General features: G+C 58.5%; 1 protein-coding gene and 1 pseudogene across 2 annotated transcripts in view; both read left to right on the forward strand.

Moving 5' to 3' along the window:
* The window catches only part of MLLT1 (MLLT1 super elongation complex subunit), a 75,211-nt gene extending 62,461 nt beyond the window's left edge, over positions 1-12,750 (forward strand). For both annotated transcript variants that reach the window (XM_039466157.2, XM_039466158.2), the window contains 7 exons: positions 452-1,009; positions 4,977-5,064; positions 6,514-6,622; positions 9,213-9,312; positions 9,455-9,526; positions 9,790-9,861; positions 10,033-12,750. In XM_039466157.2, coding sequence (XP_039322091.1) covers positions 452-1,009; positions 4,977-5,064; positions 6,514-6,622; positions 9,213-9,312; positions 9,455-9,526; positions 9,790-9,861; positions 10,033-10,161 — 1,128 coding nt within the window. In that variant the 3' untranslated portion in view covers positions 10,162-12,750. The remainder of the gene's footprint in view (positions 1-451; positions 1,010-4,976; positions 5,065-6,513; positions 6,623-9,212; positions 9,313-9,454; positions 9,527-9,789; positions 9,862-10,032) is intronic.
* LOC104653019 (uncharacterized) lies at positions 10,565-12,750 on the forward strand (annotated as a pseudogene).
* Positions 12,751-18,612: the final 5,862 nt, after the last annotated feature.

Consider the following 18,612-nt stretch of genomic DNA (forward strand, 5'->3'; position numbering starts at 1 on the left):
TGAGTGCTGAGCCAAGTAGGCTGAGATGAGGGGCAGGGCTGCCTCCAGTGCCCCCCAGGGCTCCCCAGTACCCCGCAGCACCAGCAGAGTCTTTGCTTTTCCCTGGCCCAGCTGCGAGGTGTTAGTGCAGGCACAGGCATCGTGGTTTGCCTGGCTCTGCCTGACTCACCCTGTGCGTGAGTCCCTCAGGGAATTGTCAGTTCAATTCAGAGGGGAATCTTAGCCTGCAGCTGCTGGGGACCCTCTGACACTGGCTAGTAGTTTAAAGGGACAGCTCCATTTAAAACTCTCACCTGCTGCCTTACTTTTTCGCTTTTTGGAAGAATTTCCCTAGCTGAGGCTGAATCAGGTGGATTATGCTTTGTAGGGCTCAGGGGTGACAGAGCAGGGCGCCCCGCAATGCCGTGTGACCTTGTCTCTCCCCTTGCCCTCCCTGCCCTTGGCCTTGTAGGACGCAAACAAGGAGAGCAGCAAGGCCTCCAAGCCGCACAAGGTGACCAAGGAGCACCGGGAGCGGCCCCGCAAAGACTCCGAGAGCAAGAGCTCCTCCAAGGAGCTGGAGCGCGAGCAGGCCAAGAGCTCCAAGGACAGCTCGCGGAAGCTGGGCGAGGGCCGGCTGCCCAAGGAAGAGAAGGCCCCACCGCCCAAGGCTGCCTTCAAGGAGCCCAAGATGGCCCTGAAAGAGACCAAGCTGGAAAGCACGTCCCCCAAGGGCGGGCCCCCGCCCCCGCCGCCGCCCCCACCCCGGGCTTCCAGCAAGCGGCCAGCCACCGCCGACTCACCAAAGCCCAGCGCCAAGAAGCAGAAGAAGAGCAGCTCGAAGGGGTCCCGGAGTGCTCCAAGCACCTCGCCCCGCACCTCCTCCTCTTTCTTGGACAAGAAGCCAGTCAAGGACAAGAGCAGCACCAGAGGGGAGAAGGTGAAGGCCGAGAGTGAGCCCCGGGAGGCCAAAAAGGCCCTGGAGGTGGAGGAGTCCAACTCGGAGGACGAGGCCTCCTTCAAGTCCGAGGTGAGTGAGTGCCGGGGGCAGGGCAGGGTGGGTGGGCCGTCGAGGTGCAGTGGGTATGGTGGGACTGGCTGGCCTCAGGTCTCACTGACTGCTGCCCCCACTGACTCCTTGTAACCTTGGGCCTCCGCACCTCACTAGGCCTGGGTCTCCCCGTCTGTCAGGTTATAAAGTCTGCCTCGTGAGGAGTCCCTCCTCGACTCCTCGGTGGCATTTGTGGGTGGTTCTGGTCTAGCATGATGGCGTGGTACCGAACTTCTGAGCTCCTCTCCTCCAGCAGCCCCCTGCGAGGGCCCAGGTCTTGGCCGCTCTGGTGCCAGTAGGCAGGTGTGTCTCACGGTTGCTCTGACCACGGCACAGTCAGCCTGGCCTGGAGCTCGATCCCTCAGCTAAGTGGGCATCTGGGAGACTCACCATTGTCTGGAGGGTTAATGGTGAGGAGCAACTGGGCGTGCCTGGCTCCCTTCTTAGGTGGCGGGTGGGGTCAGGAGCCTCCCACCCACCCACACCCATCACACACACCTGTGACTTACTTGGAGATGCTTACATCTGGCCCCGCCCATGTCTGAGCTTGGGGTGAAGACCCCTCTCAGGGAGTGGCCTTGTCACCATGAGAGGCTGCGGGCTTGTCCCACAGCCCGGCATCTGTACAGTCTCAGAGGACCACATCAGACATGAATCGAGCCACAGGAGCCAGTAGCCATATCGTGGCCTTGTGGCCAGACCCCACCGGGGACCTGGGATGGAGGTGGTGTCTTCCAGCTCCGTATCTGGCACTTGGCATTCAGACAACAGATACTGCACCTGTGAAAATGAACGAATGGATGGGTGAGAGTCGGGCCTCTCACCTTTACTGCCAGCCCCAGCCCTCAGGGGCCTTTTGTGGCTTCCCCTGGCTTTCCAGGGGAAGCTTTGCCTTAGGGTTGCTGAGGCTTTGAAAAACCGCCTGGGCTTTGAAGGCAGGTTCCAGCTACAAAGCCAGAGGGGGTTTTGTGGGCTGCGCTGATTGCTATGCCTGTGGCCCCCAGGGCTCTCAGGGAGGTGGCGGGGCCGGCTGGAGTGATGTCCAGCCTCAGGGTAACAATTAGTCTTGGCTCATAGACGCACATGGGCTGGCAAAGCTGAGTTCCCGGTGCCCCCCACGGCTTGGCACTGGCTGAAGATGGTGCCACCTACTGTGACCCTGAGGCGGGTGTAGTGGGGGGCGGTGCTGCCTCCCAGAAATCTCAGCTGCCTCAGTAGCCCTCCCAGCTGTGGGAGGTCCTGGCAGTGCCTGCTGGGCACCAAACCTGCCCCCTTCTCCACCTGTGCAGCAGCCACAGCCCTGGCATGTAGTCCCAGGCGCGGCATCTCCAGGCGAGGCCTTCTGGCACCTGGGGCTGGGTGTGCAGCACGCTGGGCAGCGGCGAGGCAGCTCCGTGGCCGGGTCCACTCCACTCTGCTCAGCCAGCCTGCCCCCCAGCAGTGAGCAAGGTGGCTCCTGGCTCCCATCACCAGTGTTGTAAAACAGCTGGAATCTTCTGTGGGGAGCTTCTTGCCATGTGGGGAGCTTCTTGCCACCTTGGGCGCCGCTGCTTAGAATGGTTGAGTGGCCTTGAGGCTGGAGTTGCTGGAGGAGGCATTGGGGTTTCCTCCTGGCTGAAGAGGAGCGCCCTGCGCATGCTGAGAGGCTTCTGAGCAGTGTGGCTTAGCACCCCGAGGTCCGTGTGGATATGATATGCAGGCCGCAACAGCCCCAGCAGCCCAAGGTTTCACTGAAGCCCAAGCTGCTATGGTGAAGGGGTGCACTGGCTTTCCAGACCGCTGGCCCCTCAGCCTCCCCTTGGCTGTCTTGGTCACCCCTCCCAGGAGGCTGCACGTGGCTGTGCCACAGGAACTGGTCATCACGTGGAATCTGCAGCAGCTGGGCCTGGCCCACGCCCACCCTCGGAGGGCAGCTCTTTGGGCTGAGTCCCCGGACTGAGCTCCCACGTCCTCCCACTGCTGCTTTGGGGTCTCCCTGGCCCTTGGGAATCTGGAAGCAATTGGTACCGACTACCTTTAGGCCAGTTGTGGACCCAGCCTGCTCCACCTTCCCTCTGGGCCCTGGGTATCTCTGGTGACCCTTCTGACCACACCACCTCGGGGCTCTTTTGGCTGAGACCATTTCCAGATTCTTTTCCTCCCTGCCCCTTGGATTTGGGTGGAAGGAAGAGGGGCTCATGTGGCCAACTGGCTTCACTCTGTCTGACACAGCACCAGGACCCCTGGCCCAGGCAGGCTCAGGGGACCTTCGGGGCTCTGGGCCCTCCCTGCCTCCATCCCTTCTGACCTTCCTCAGCCTCCTTTGGTCGCCTGAACCGCACCCTCAGTGAGAATGTGCATGGGCCGTGGGGCTGGGACCTTGGATCCTTCCCCAGCCCCCTCCCTCCAGGTGGTGCCCACCCTCTGCCCCAGGGGTTCCATCCAAGGTTGGAGGGAGGACTGGCCTTGGCCTCTGTGTGCAGGCAGCTGGCAGTGCGGGGGAAACAGGCTGACATGATGATCTGAGTAGCAAGGCCTGCTGCTCAGAAGGCTGGGCTTAGACAGGCCCTCCTTCACCAGTCACCTCTTACCCACCCCCGGCCCTCAAGAACGGAAGGCAGGCGGTACATCATGTGGCTCCAGGCAGGCCCTGCCAGGGGTGCTGGACCCTCAGGGGTATGTGTTCAGGACTCAGATGGCCTGCGTGCCACCTCTCCAAGCAGGCTTTCCCAGCACTGATTCTACAGGGAATGCCATGTGCTGGTGGGAAGGGGCGCCAGCAGGGGCTGGTCTGAGGGGCAGAAGGGGCTGGGCTGGGCTGCAGTGAACCCTGGAGAAGGGACCCTTTTCCCTCTCAGGCATGGGTGAGTCTGGACCTGCCACAGAAGGAGGCCTTGGGCCTTCGTGGGGCCCCTTCTGCAGGGCGGAGGCTGCCCCATCTGCGCTAGGGGAGGATCCGAGGGCCTCCAGGCACTCAAGGTTCTGAGTCCCGCGGGATCAGCACTCCTTTCACAGCTTCCTTTGCATGGCTGGTGGCTCAGTGGGCCATGCCAGAATCCAGCAGACCAGCTGCCTCCTCTTGATGCAGGGAGGACCCTGCAGGGGACTGGTCTGAGGGGCTCAACTCACCTAGTTCTACCAGACGAGCCCCCAAGGTGAGGGGGCTGACCTGGGCCCACCACATCCTCTGACACACCCCTGGGGATGCGCCCATTGGCAGAAATGAGGGTCCGCAGCAATGGACCCCTTCCCCGTGCAGGCTTCTGCAGTGCCTGACTCCTGTCCACCCAGGAGATGCACCTCTGCCCGGCACGCACTTGCCCCCCACTATCACCCTGTGCCCTGGCATCACACTCCGTATGTCCTCGTTTTGGCTTTTACTGCCCCCTGGTGGCTGAGCCTGGAAGGACTGCTGCGGGAGGAGGAGGTGGGCCAGGCCAGGCTTGCCCACGGCTTCTGTTGGGCAGCTGGTGGTCAGAGCCGTACATGGGTGGAGAGATGGAGTTCCCCTGAGCCCTGGGATAGCGCTGGGTCAGAACAAGAAGTGTCCACATGCAGCTTTCCTGTTCCAGACCCTTTTGCGACACCAGCCAATGCCGGCCTCCTTAGATAAGGGCAAGGCTCATCCACTGTGGGACCTCAGGCCCCTGCCCCAGCCTCCCTCCCAGTCCCCTGTGCACCTGCTTAGGTAGGCAGGTTCTCCTGGTGCTACTGGAAACCCAGACACCGCTCAGTGGGTAGAATCCATGGGTGTCCTCGGGCTGGCGGGGAGGCTGTAGGCTGCACGTGGCCTGGACACTGGCTCCCTAGCGGGTTCGCAGCCACATACGTGGGTACCCTTGGGACTCTGGAGGTGTCTAGGGGAGACCCACTCGGCATGCTGCTACCAGAGGGGCCTCCTTTGTCTCTGCTGAAAGGTGACGGCTCTCCCTCTCTCCCCTCCCTCCCCGCCCACCATTGGGTGAAGTCTGCCCAGTCAAGCCCGTCCAACTCCAGCTCCAGCTCAGACTCCAGCTCGGACTCGGACTTCGAGCCATCTCAGAACCACAGCCAAGGTGTGTGCCGAGAGCAGCCAGGGGCATGGCCGGGGCCAGGAAGGGCCCGGAGCTCAGGCCTTGTGCATGCTGCTCAGTGTCCGGTGCCTGTCCAGGCTGGGCCTACAGATCGTACCTGGAGGGTTTTGGTGGCTTGGGGGAGTCTGTATTTGAAAGCAAAGCAGAAACAGGCCACTGGACCTCTAGCCAGGCCCGGGGCACTGCTCCTTGTGGTGGCTGTTGGCGTCCACCCATGCCTGGAGCCGTGCTGCTGAAGGGCTTCTGGTGAGGGCCCTGCCCTGGCCAGAACCCTCCCTGTGCTGCTGGGGACCACGGACAGAGGGCATCACCTCCTCCGCCCACGGCGCCCGCTCCCTAGGGCCACCAAGGCACCAGCTGCCTGTGACGGCCAAGGTCCTCTGCTGCCGGGGTGTTTGGCCTGCCCTCTCCCTCTCCTTGCAGGCCACCCTGGGTAAGGGTTGCTTTTTGGGGAAAGGACATAGGCCCACTGGCTGCTCCAGCTTGCCCCAGAGCAGGGAGGGCCCTGGGGACCAGGCAGCCTGCAGGACACAGTGTGAGAGCCGCCCTGAGCCCCCAGCGCCAGCCCAGACCCCAGCACACACCCCCAGGCCCAGAAGTGTTTTCTCTCCTGGGTTGGAACAAGAGCCTCCTTCCCCTTTGGCCTGGAATCCTTTGCGGGGTGGGGGGGGGCGGGGGGGGAGTGGGGGAAGAGGAGTGGATGGGGTTGTGGAGGGAGTCTGGGCTGGAATTCAGCCGGCAATTGCCGAGGGGGCTGGGGGATGGGGCCCTTGAAGCCCACACTCGCTCCAAGTGTTCTTATCTGCCGGGAAGGGAGGGGGAACCTACTGAAGCGGGATCATGTGACCAAGGTAATTGAGGGCTTTGTGTCCCTCTGTTGCCTTGGTAACAGGAATATAAACCAAGATGCCGTCTGTAGGGGACTGGAACCGTGTGCCTCTGGAGAAAGGGGAGGACGGTGGACTGGGAGCAGCAGAGGGGATTACCGAGGGTGTGGGCAGGCCGGCGTAGGGCGAAGGCAGAGGGATCTGTGGCCCCAGGCCCAGCTTCTGAGCCAGGCTCTGTCTCCCTCGCCCTCCCTGGGCTCTCGGCAGAGCTTCTGATCTCTGTGCCCTGAGCAGAGGAGAGGTTCTCCTCCGGCTGTAGCAATGGAGGGGCTCTGCGCGCCCACTGCCAGTCAGGCCCCCGAGGCCTGCGAGCAGGGCCAGGAAGGTAGGGGGGGTGGCGGGAGCCAGGAGGTCCCTGGGGAAGGGGGTGGCTGCCAGTGTGGGGGTAGTTCTTGGACATGGGCAGAGGGACCCCCAGGCGGGCTGGCATGTGCATTTGGGGGTGACCAGTGTCAAGAAGCTCTGCGTGGCCTCACGGGCGAGGGGCCTGGAGGCTCAGTGGAGCCCTGCGCTTCTCTACCTCCCTGCCTGCCCGCCTCCCCAGGACCCCTGCGCTCCATGGTGGAGGACCTGCAGTCCGAGGAGTCCGACGAGGACGACTCTTCGTCAGGCGAGGAGGCTGCCGCCAAGACACACCCGGGGAGGGACTCCAGGTGATGGCCGGGCAGGAGCGGGCGGGCGCAGGCGGCTACCCGGGGCGACTCTGGCTGGACCTGCAGTGATTGTGGGGCTGGAGGTGGGGTTGAGACTGGAGGGTCCCCTGGGAAGGCTGAGGTGGGGATCTGTCCGAAGGTGGCCTCAGTCCAGCCTGGGCCTTGGGGTGGGCCTGGGGCTATGTGTCTTCTTCTGGTCCCTGAGGCTGAGGGCGTAAAGGGCTGCCTCATGTTCGGGGCCTTGGGTGGCGTCCGTCCTCATGGTTGTCCAGCAGGTGTGGGCTGCCTGGTAGGGAGGGGTGCAGAAGGGAGTCAGACTGCGCCCAGCTGCCAGGGAGCCCCGGCTGGAGGTGGGGGGAGGGGAGTAAGCTTGTTGCTCTTCTCTTGGGCCAGGAGACTCCGGTCCTTTCCCACCTGCCTAACATGGGGCAAGGATCCATGGAGAGCCCCCTCCTGGGGCAGCGGACACCCGGTGTGGGAGCAGCTTTGCTGCCTGTGGCTTTTGCCCCCATGAGGCATGGGGGATCCAGGGGCATCCTTGGGATATGCAGGCCCCTTGGCGGGATCCCACCTGGGAGAGCTCCATGCGTCCGGCCTCCAGCCCAGCGACAGCAGAGAACGTGCGGGCCTTGGCCCCATCACACAGGCTTTCCCAGAGCCGTAGCAGAGCTGGCAGTCAGCCCCTCCTCCCGGTGAGGCCAAGGCCTCCAGGCCTCAGTGGCTCCTCTCGAAGAGGAGGCTGGTTATTGGCCTGCTCTTAGCAAGGTGCATGGGAACCTAACAGGCGCCTGCAGGTGTTTGTGATTAACTAAAGCCGTCTTCCCGAGAGCTGGGTGGCAGGCTCTGGCCGGGTCCCCGGTGTGCAGTGCACCAGGCCGGCAGGCACATGGGGGGATTCCTGCCCACCGCAGACAGAGCAGGAGCAGTGGTTCACTGCTGGGGAGCCGCCGGTGAGAGGTGAGGGCTGTGGCGTCCCCAGGACAGGACCTGGCAGCAGGCTCCTGTCTCGTTCACTGACATTCAGGGTGGATTCTGTTTGCGCCAAGAGCCGTGAGTGCAGAGGCTGACGGGGTGGGATTCTAGCGGGGCTGGCAGCACAGCACAGGGACCCAGCCGCATGCCAAGTTACCTCTCGATTCCTCCCGGAGCGTTTGTGTGGGTCTCGGGTGAGGGTTCGCCAGCCTTGTCCCTGCATTGTCGGGGCAGGGAGCAAGTGGGCCGCGTCATCAGAGCCCCCACACACAACCTGGTCTGCTCCCTCAGAGGCCCAGTTTGCGGTAGTGCCCAGCTGTCACCTGGGGGATACAGGGCAGAGGCCGATGGGAACAGAGACAGGGGCGTCGCCCGGGCAACCTGAGCCAAACCAGGAGCCGCCAGAGCCGGGAGGCAGCTGCAGAGAAAGCGGCCCCAGCCTAGGCCACTGAGGGGCAAGTTTAAGAGATGGATGGAGCCTGCGCCGGGCAGGAGCAGGCCAGGAGCAGAGGCAGGGGCTGTCTCTGCTGCCACGGGGGTCCAGTCTGCGCTTCTGGTACCTTGTTCGCTGGGAGGCCTGGGATTTGCTGTGTTTTAAATGTGTTGTGAAGTGATAGTTGTCAGGGGCCCCTTTCCCTGGATCAAGCCCAAAATCTCCCTGGCAGAGCGGGACCCCAGGCACGCATAGTGAGTGAAACATGGGCCTAGGCTCGCCACCATTGTGTGCTGTCATAGCGGCCTCCTTTCACAGGTGGGGAAACCGATGCAGAGGTCAAAGACCTGCCCCCCAGTGTGGGGGAGGCTGAGAGCTTGGGCCTCTCCCCACCACCAGATACCCTTGTTTAAGACCACACTCTCTGGGGTCAGGGGGCCGACGTAACTGATGGAGGCCTGCCGTCCAGAGCACAGCAGGGTCAGGTGGCCACAGGAGCATCAGAGGGTCTGGTGGCTTCGAGGTGTTGGAGGGGCTGGCGGCTGGAGGGGTGGGCGGCTGCGGGAGCCTCGGAGGGTCGGTCAGGTGGCTGCAGGAGCATCAGAGAGGCAGGAGCATCAGGCGGGAGCCTCGGAGGATCGGTCAGGTGTCTGCGGGAGCCTCAGAGGGTCGGTCAGGTGGCTGCGAAAACATCAGAGGGGCAGAAGCATCGGGCGGGAGCCTCAGAGGGTCCGTCAGGTGGCTGCGGGAGCCTCAGGGGCAGGAGCTCAGGCGGGAGCCTCAGAGGGTCGGTCAGATAGCTGTGAAAGCATCAGAGGGGCAGGAGCATCGGGCGGGAGCCTCGGGGGCAGGCCACTGCAGGAGGGAGCGCTAGGAAAAGAGGACACATGTTTGCAGGCCGCTCCTCCTCCCCTTGTGCAAGCCGCGGAACCAAGTCAGGACCACAGCCCAACAAGCCCTGTCTGGCTGAGGGACTTTGTTCCCCGGGTGTCCTGAGCCACTCTGGGTGGCCTGGTTTTCTTGGGGTTCTTTCCTCTTGGTGGCCACGCTCACATAATTTTTTTTTTAAAGTTGAGGCTTCTGCCCAGAGCTGAATAGAGTTGTCAGGAGTGTGTGGGTAGGGGCTGAGCCTGGGGTGGGGGGAGGGGTGTCAGGGGCCTGATGAGCCCCCACGTGTTGGTTCAGGTTGAGCTTCAGCGACAGTGAGAGTGACAATAGCGCCGACTCCTGCCTGCCCAGCCGAGAGCCCCCACCCCCCCAGAAGCCACCCCCACCCAACAGCAAGGTGAGCCTGGGGCCCCGCAGGCAATGGGTGCACAGGAGGCGGGGCTCAGCCCTGGGTCTGGCTGTCCTAGGAGGGTTTGTGGGGCACTGGGGGCTGGGAACAGTGTGGACCACAGCTCAGCAGAGACCTGGGTTCCCTGCAGGTGTCAGGCCGGAGGAGCCCCGAGTCCTGCAGCAAGCCCGAGAAGATCCTCAAGAAGGGCACCTATGACAAGGTGGGGGGCTTGGGAGGGGGCAGGTGGCGGGAGGTACAGCCAGTGGAGGACTGCAGAGCTTCTGACACCCCACAGTTGGACTATCCCTGGGTGGGGGCAGCCCTTCCTCCCCTTCTGGCCCTGCAGCTTCGGGCCTTCCTTGGGGTGGCTGTGGCTACCTCTGTCCCGTGCTGGGACGGACTGGGTCATGGGTGGGGCTGGGCGCGGGAGCAGGAAGGGCCCAGGGCCCTGCACGCGCTGCTGAGACCTGCACCCTTCCCCAGGCCTACACGGATGAACTGGTGGAGCTGCACCGGAGGCTGATGGCCCTGCGGGAGCGCAACGTCCTGCAGCAGGTACCGCCCCCTCCAGGGTCCGGGCAGGCTGTCCAAGGTTGGGACACCCATGAGGAGTGTGGGCTGCAGGGGCCCGTGGTGCTGCCCCAGGAACCCCACAGCCGTCTTGGGGAACAGGGCAACCCCGCACTTGACCTCCTGCCCCTGAAGCCACCTGCCACTGCCTTACAGATTGTGAACCTGATTGAGGAGACTGGCCACTTCAATGTCACCAACACCACCTTCGACTTCGACCTTTTCTCCCTGGACGAGACCACCGTGCGCAAACTGCAGAGCTACCTGGAGGCCGTGGCCACATGACCCTGGGCTGCCAGCAGGGCCCCCACCGCCGGGGTCCTGGGAGGCTGCAGCCAGGCCCTGCCTGCCCTCCTCTCCCGTCTCGCCTGCCCGCAGCACTGCCTTAGCGACAGCCCTGTCTTCGCCCACACGGCCCGCTGCACTTTCCTCGGCGGCTCCCCGCCCACTCTCCCTGCCCCGTCGCCAAGAGTCCCGGGGCCAGGCTGGGCCACACACGAGCCGCCCCCCGGGTTCTCCTCAGAGAGTGGCTGGTGTTGAGGGCAGCTCTGGGCAGAGACAGGGCCTGGGGCCCCTTGCGCAGCCTCAGGACCAGCCCCTACTCTTTCGCGGGCTGTGCGGCAGGGCGTTGCTGCCCCAGTTTCTCTGAGCAGCTGACCGACTGCTGGGGGCGTCTCCAGCCTCCCGAATGGTTCAAAACACACCCTCTGACCACCCTGGACCTCAGAAGGCTCTGCCTGTGTGTCTGCGTCGTCCTCCATGTAGACCTAGCGCCGGCTCCTCCCTGGCTCGCGCTGCGCTGGGGTCTGTGCTGTATAGTTCTCTCTATTATATATGTGTGTGCACTGTCTGGTCAAGAGCAGTGTCCATGTGCGTTTCTGTGGCAGCAGTGCACGTGGGGTGGGTGGGGGGTGTGTACGGTGGGGCTTGTAGGTTAAGATGTCTCTGCGGTGTTGTCGTGGGGCTGGAGGCTGAGCCAGGCGTGGTAGCTGGCCCTCTCCGGGCGCACGGAGGAATTCTCCCTTTGACGTTCCAAGGATGCCGCCGCCTCCTGCCGGGGCTCCTGGGGTGGCCGGCCAACACTAAGAAGGGCAGCAAGTCCTCAGGGCGCCGGGGAGCCGCCACTCTGCTCTCAGGCTCTACTCAGACTAGCACCAACAGTCTCCAGGGACAGGCTCGCATCGGCCGCCCTGCGGCTTGGCCTCCTCCCATAGGATCCTCTTCCTCCCTCTCATTCATCAAGTCTTCAAACTTTGAAAAACATATGAGCTTTTGCCAAATAAGACGGGATAGTTGATGGAGTTTTCTGAGGCTCACTGGACTCCGGTCAGCCCTCGAGCGTGGGCCCGGCCGTCGGCAGCCCCTGGGGGTTGGCCCAGCTGGCCCGTCACCGCCTGGCCCGCCCTGGCCTCCACCGTCACAGTTCATGCTGGTGCCGGGCTGCACACCCACTCCTGGTATGCCTGAGGTTCTCCAGGGGCCAAGCCAGTCCTCCCTTGAGGCCCTCTCTTCCAGGGCCAGGATGCTCCTGTGGAGCCAGCCCACCTCGGCTGGGGTCCCAGGGACTGGATGCCTGTCTGCTTAGCCTCCGTGTACCAACCCCCTGACTTTCAAGTCCTTGTGCCCTGACCAAGTTCTGAGGAAAAGAGCGCTCAGGGCCTCGAGGTGGCTCGCCCCCCTCAAACTCACCTAGTCTCCTCCCAAGTCTATGAGCTCAGACACGGGGGCTCCATCTGTCTTTTCCTGAGGTCCCGAATCTTGTCCCTGCTCTGATTCTGTCAGCAGATCCTGAACACTCCTTGGTGGGGACCCCCGCCTCCAAGGCAGACCCCAATGCCAGCTGCCCTGGGGAAACTCCCCAGAACTCTCGGGGAAAGGCCCGAGAACCTTCCGAGGAAGCCTCCGGGACTCCTCTCCACTTGCTCTGTTTCTCTCCTGGCCCCGCTGCCTTCAGGTATCAGGAAGAGGGCAGGCCCCTGCGCCTCCTCTCCCCTTCCCAGGTCGGCCAACAATACTCCAGCGTGGGGCACTTCCTTTCTTTTCTGCAAACTCTCTAAGACATTGGACCGAAGGAACTAGCCTGAGGGGGGCTGACCGGGGCCGGTGCTGCTGGGTGCTCTACCCACGGAGGCCGCCGGGGGTCACGGACAGGAACCTCAGCCCAAGGGTGCTGGCCTTTCTCCTTCACAAGAGTCCCCCAGGATCCACACAGCGACTCAAGCAGCCTTCCGCTCAGCCGGAGGAGGGCCAGGCTCCCCCCCGCCTGCTCTGGGTGGTGGCGTCTGGCCCTTCCTGCCCTTTCCAAGGCCTCCGGAAGCACCAACTCAGTTCTCAGTTACCTCCTCTGGCCAGAAGGTCTCACGCTGTCCTCCAGAGCTGCTCTGGGCCCAGGGCTGGCTCCATGACCACCCCGATGGACGTGCTGGGCAGCATGGGCCCCGATAGCAGTCCCCAGCTGCTCTCCCACCCCACCCCAGCTGCCCGGCGGCTGGGCCCACGAGGGCTCTGGGGACACTTCCATAGGAAGGGGCCCGGCACTTTGTGATTGCCACGTGTCTCGTGTTAAGCCGCCCGCCCCCAGTGCAAATTTCTGTGTTTCTCTCCTGAACAAAAATGTAAACCGACGCCGGAAAGCAAATGGTATCGAATACCTTTCTTGCCCACAAGGGTTTTTACAAAGAATGTGTCTCACTAGGAACTAGGACACTCATCGGCCCAAGACCAACTCCTGAATAAAAGGAATAAGGAGAATCGTGTTTGTAACGAGTTACAGGATCGTTTCTTTCCTGGATTTTAAACTTTTTGTTAAATCGTGAAATTATGGAGGAGTTTTATAGAAAAAAAAAGTGAAATAAAGTCAGATGGGAAAGCAGACCCATGCATGTGCCTGGTTCCTCCTGTTGAGTTGGTGGGCAGGTGGGCAGGCGAGCGACGGAGCCTGGGGCACGTTAGCCCAACTTCCTGTCCTCGTGCCTCCAGATCAGTGACCAAGAAGGGAAAAGAGGGTTGGGACGAAGCCTGCTGGGGGCTGGGAGCGTGAGCAAGGCTGGCGTCCCAAAGAAATAGAGACGACACCACCAGAAATTCAAGAGGGCAGAGAATTCGGCTCACATCCTGCTTCTGATCTGTGCTCTTTACTTGGAAGCAGGCAGTAAGGTTTGGGTTGAGAAAAAATTTGTTTTCATAAGGTGGATGGATGGTTTGATGGATGAGTGGATGATTGGTTGGGTGGACCACGGATGAATAAATGAATGGGTGGGTGGCAGGAACGAAGGATGGATGAATGGATTAATGGGTGAATGGAAGGAAGGAAGGAAAGATGGATGGATGGGTGGATAGATGGATCAGTGAGTGGATGGAAGGAAGGAAGGCTGGATGGATGAGTGGAATGGATGGATGGATGGATGGATAGAAAAATATAGGCAAAGACTTTTTTTTTTTTTTTTTTTTTGCCAGGAGCCAGCATGCCATCTCCCAGTTTCCCTGTGGTGGGTTTTTCTCTGGCCTCTGAGTGGCAGAGCTCAGTGAGACTCCAGGAGACAAAGCTGTCACTGGCCCCATGTGATCAGATCTGTCCCCTCTGGGCTCCAGCTCCTGAGCTGCCCACATTGCAGGGCCACCGTGGCAGCCGCTGACTGAGATCACTTTTGTCAGCAGGCAGCAGCTGGTGACTCGGGAGCATGTCTTCTCTCTTCTACTCTGGAGCCAAAAAATCCATTCCCAGCATCAGAGTGTGGCTTTCCCTGCCCTGTGACTTCCAGAGAAAGGTTCTTTTGGGGCTTGGGGGGATGGTTTTAGATCTGAGCTCCTGAAATAGGCATATGGAGTGAAAGAGGGTCTACAGTGGCCCCCTTCAGGGTTCCCAGAACCCCAAAATGCAGTGGAAGGACCATGGACATGTAAAAACATGGTTGGGCTTTCTGGCCGGGTGCCGTGGCTCACACCTGTAATCCCAGCACTTTGGGAGGCGGAGGCATGTGGATCGTTTGAGGCCAGGAGTTCAAGATCAGCCTGGGCAACATGACAAAACCCTGTCTTTACTAAAAATACAAGAATTAGCCTGAGCTAGTGGCGCACACCTGTGTAGTCCCAGCTACCCAGGAGGCTGAGGCACAAGAATTGCTTGAACCTGGGAGGCACGGGTTGCAGTGAGCCAAGATCACACCGCTGTACTCCAGCCTGGGCGACAGGTGAGACCTTGTCTCAAAAAAAAAAAAAAAAAAAGGGATGGCCAAGGTGGCTCACACCTCTAATCCCAGCACTTTGGGAGGCCGAGGCAGGTGGATCACCTCAGGTTGGGAGTTTGAGACCAGCCTGGCCAACGGGGTAAAACCTGTGTCTACTAAAAATACAAAAAAAAAAAAAAAAAAAAAAAAAAAAATGAGGTGGGTGTGTTGATGGACGCCTATAATCCCAGCTACTTGGGAGGCTGAGGCAGGAGAATCACTTGAACCTGGGAGGTGGAGGTTGCAGTGAGCCAAGATCATGCCATCGCACTCCAGCCTGGGCAACAAGAGCAAAACTCCATCTCAAAAAAAAAAAAAGGAGTAAGGCTTTTTTCCTAAGAGGTTTCTCATGGACTCTTCATAAGTACTCGATGAAAACGGCCTCAGCAAACTGACTTGCCTAGGATTTTTTCTTTTCTTTTTTTTTCTCTTTTTTTTTTTTTTTTTTTTTTTGAGGCAGAGTCACTCTCGCCCAGGCTGGTCTCGAACTCCTAACTGCAAGTGATCCATTATCAAATTATCAAGTTTTCCTTGAAATGGTTTTTGAGCTGTTATGCCTTGTTTAGGATGATTTTTTTTTAAAGTTCTTCCATGATTTCTCCTAGAAATTCAATTCCTCTTCCCCCTTTTCCTGCCTCCCTTCACTCTCACGTTTCAGTTTGTTCCATCTGGAACTTATTTAGCCGTGAGGTACAGCCCCAACTCTATTTCCCCAATAGCTATGCAAAGCGGTCCACCCATTTATATATATATATATATATATATATATATATATATATATATATATAATTTTTTTTTTTTTTTGAGACAGAGTTTCGCTCTTGTTACCCAGGCTGGAGTGCAATGGCGCTATCTCAGCTCACTACAACCTCCGCCTCCTGGGTTCAGGCAATTCTCCTGCCTCAGCCTCGCACAACCATGCCCAGCTAATTTTTCTTTGTATTTTTAGTAGAGACGGGGTTTCATCATGTTGACCAGGATGACCTCGTGATCCACCCGCCTCGGCCTCCCAAAGTGCTGGGATTACACGCTTGAGCCACGGCGCCCGGCCTTATATATCTATTTTTATTAATTATTATTACTTTTTGAGACGTCTCATTCTGTCACCCAGGCCGGAGTGCAATGGTGTTATCTCAGCTCAGTGCAACCTCTGCCTCCTGGGTTCAAGCAATTCTCCTGCCTCAGCCTCCTGAGTAGCTGGGATTACAGGCACCCATCACCATGCCTAACGGCTAATTTTTGTATTTTTAGTAGAGATGGGGTTTTGCCATATTGGCCAGGATAGTCTCAAACTCCTGACCTCGTGATCCGCCCACCTCGGCCTCCACAAGTGCTGGGATTACAGGTATGAGCCCCTGCACCCGGCCCACCCGATTTATTGAATGACCTGTCTGTCTTTCCTTCACTTAGTTGAAATGGTGTCGTTGGTTGTATTTTTCAATTCCTGCATACGTTTGTGGTTCTCCTTGGCTTCCTTCATATGCTCCCTACTGACCTTTGCATTTCCGCCACTGTGTGACCTAGTTAATATCTGGTAGTAGTAGCTTCCCTTTATTATTCTGCCTCAGAATTTTCCCAGATATTCTTGCATGCTTTTTTTCTCAATATAAATGAATCACCTTATGTTTCAGATTTTTTTTTTTTTTGAGACAGAGTTTTGCCCTTGTTGCCCAGGCTGCCATAGTGGTGCAATCTTGACTCACTGCAACCTCCGCCTCCTGGGTTCAAACAATTCTCCTGCTTCAGCCTCCTGAGGAGCTGGAATTATAGGCCTGTGCGACCACACTCAGGTAATTTTGTACTTTTAGTAGAAACAGGGTTTCTCCATGTTGGTCAGACTGGTCTTGAACTCCTGACCTCAGGTGGTCTGCCCACCTTGGCCTCCCAAAGTGCTGGGATTACAGGCATAAGCCACTGCACCCCAAGTTTTGTGTTTTTTTGAGGCAGGGGTCTCACTCTGTCACCCAGGCTGGTGTGCAGTGGCACGATCACTGCTCACTACAGCCTTGACCTCTTGGGCTCAAGGGATCCTCCCACCTTGGCCTCCCAAAGTTCTGGGATTACAGGAGTGAGCCACTGCACCTGGCCTTAATTTTTTAAAAATATGTCCTGGGGGCCGGGTGCGGTGGCTCAAGCCTGTAATCCCAGCACTTTGGGAGGCCGAGGCGGGTGGATCACGAGGTCAAGAGATCGAGGCCATCCTGGTCAACATGGTGAAACCCCGTCTCTACTAAAAATACAAAAAAATCAGCTGGGCATGGTGGTGCGTGCCTGTAATCCCAGCTACTCAGGAGGCTGAGGCAGGAGAATTGCCTGAACCCAGGAGGCAGAGGTTGCGGTGAGCCAAGATCGCGCCATTGCACTCCAGCCTGGGTAACAAGAGCAAAACTCCGTCTCAAAAAAAAAAAAAAAAAAAGACAAAAATATGTCTTGGTTGGCACTTGGTGAATTCCTGGAGAATTCTCAGCAATTTTTTCTTTTTCTTTCTTTTTTATTTTTTATTTTGACATGGAGCTTCATTCTTATTGGCCAGGCTGGAGTGCTATGGCGGGATCTCAGCTTACTGCAACTTCCGCCTCCTGGGTTCAAGTGATTCTCCTGCTTCAGCCTCCCAAGTAGCTGGGATTATAGGCATGCGCCACCACACCGAGCTATGTTTGTATTTTTGGTAGAGCCGGGGTTTCACCATGTTGGTCAGGCTGGTCTCGAACTCCTGACCTCAGGTGATCCACTCGCCTTGGCCTCCCAAAGTTCTGGGATTACAGGCATGAGCCACCGCACTTGGCCCTCTCAGCGATGTTTTCTTTAGATGTTGCCTCTCTCCTCTGTTGTCCTCTTCTGGACATCCTATGATGTAGGTTGGAACCTCCAGGATTCACCTCTCAGATCTGTAACCAGCTTTCCTTATGCGGATGTTACACTTTTTTAATTGCCCCATGGTTCTTTTCCATTGGTTCATTTCGTTGTGCTTTTGTCTTTTCCTTTTTCTTCTTAATTATTATTATTATTTTTTAATAGAGACAGGGTATCACTAAGTTTGTCAGGCTGGCCTTGAACTCCTGGGCTCAGATAGTCCTCCTAAAGTACTCAGTCCTCCCAAAGTGCTCTGCCTCCTGAAGTGCTGGGATTATACGCATGAGCCACCATGCCTGGCCTCGTTTATTCTCTAAGATTTTCAGTGTGGGACATTTCTAGGGACCTATCTTCAGGCTCACTGACTATTTCCTCAGCCATGTTCAGTCCACTGCCAAGCCCATTGGAAGCATGCTTTCTTTTTTTTTTTTTTTTTTTTTTGAGGTGGAGTTTCGCTCTTGTTACCCAGGCTGGAGTGTGCAATGGCGCGATCTCGGCTCACCGCAACCTCCGCCTCCTGGGTTCAGGCAATTCTCCTGCCTCAGCCTCTGAGTAGCTGGGATTACAGGCACGCGCCACCACGCCCAGCTAATGTTTTGTATTTTTAGGAGAGACGGGGTTTCACCATGTTGACCAGGATGGTCTCGATCTCTTGACCTCGTGATCCACCCGCCTCGGCCTCCCAAAGTGCTGGGATTACAGGCTTGAGCCACCGCGCCCGGCCCAGCATGCTTTCTTTATATGTCAGTGTTTTTCATGACCATTTCCTTTTGATTTCTTAGAATTTCCATCTCTCTACCTACAAGGGCCCACCTGTTGTAGGCTCTTGTCTGCTTTTTCCATTAGAGCTCTTAGCATATTATTATTTAAAATTGATAGCCGGGCCTGATGGCTCATGCCTGTAATCCCAGCACTTTGGGAGACCGAGGTGGGCAAATCGTTTGAGGCCAGGAGTTCGAGACAAGCCTCTGTCTCTACTAATAATGTGCAAAAAAAAAAAAAAAAAAAAAAAAAAGCCGGTGTGGTGGTGCACACCTGTCATCTCAGCTACTCAATACTGGGAGTCCCCAGTACCTGACACTCACATCATACCCTGTTTGGAGGTGGGATTCAGGCACAGTCCAGGCTTGGACCTTGCTCTCAAGGGGTTCCCCAGTGTTCTGGATGAGTGGAGAGACGGCTCAGTGCTGGAGAGCCTTGAGAAGTGGGGAGGACTTTCTTGAAGAGGGGACATAAGAATGGGGCGTCACAGGGTGTATATGAGTTCAGTCAGTCGAGAATGTCTGGAAGGGTGAGCTGGGCATGCTCAGGACTGGGCTGTTGAAAAATCCCACTGAACACAGATTTCAGTGGGAGCTTTTGTCACTCCCTGACTTGAGGACTCTTCCTCAGGACCCCAGAGAAGGTGGGCTGTGGCCTCCTGCTCCAAAACACTCCAGGGAGAGGCCAAGTGCCCCTTACCCTGCCGTGATGGCACCAATGCTGGCGATGACCCACTCTTTGGAGTTGAGACTCGTGATCCCCACACTGCTCCAGGCCCAGCTACGGGAGGGAGGCCCTCATGAGGCTGAGGCACTAGCAGGCTGAGTCATCACCGCCCCACCTGCCTGGGAGCCTCAGGCTGAGAAGCTTTGGCTGCCTTTTCTCTGTCACCTGT

Source organism: Saimiri boliviensis, chromosome 14, assembly GCF_048565385.1.
Source record: "Saimiri boliviensis isolate mSaiBol1 chromosome 14, mSaiBol1.pri, whole genome shotgun sequence".
NCBI classification, from domain to species: Eukaryota; Metazoa; Chordata; class Mammalia; order Primates; family Cebidae; genus Saimiri; species Saimiri boliviensis.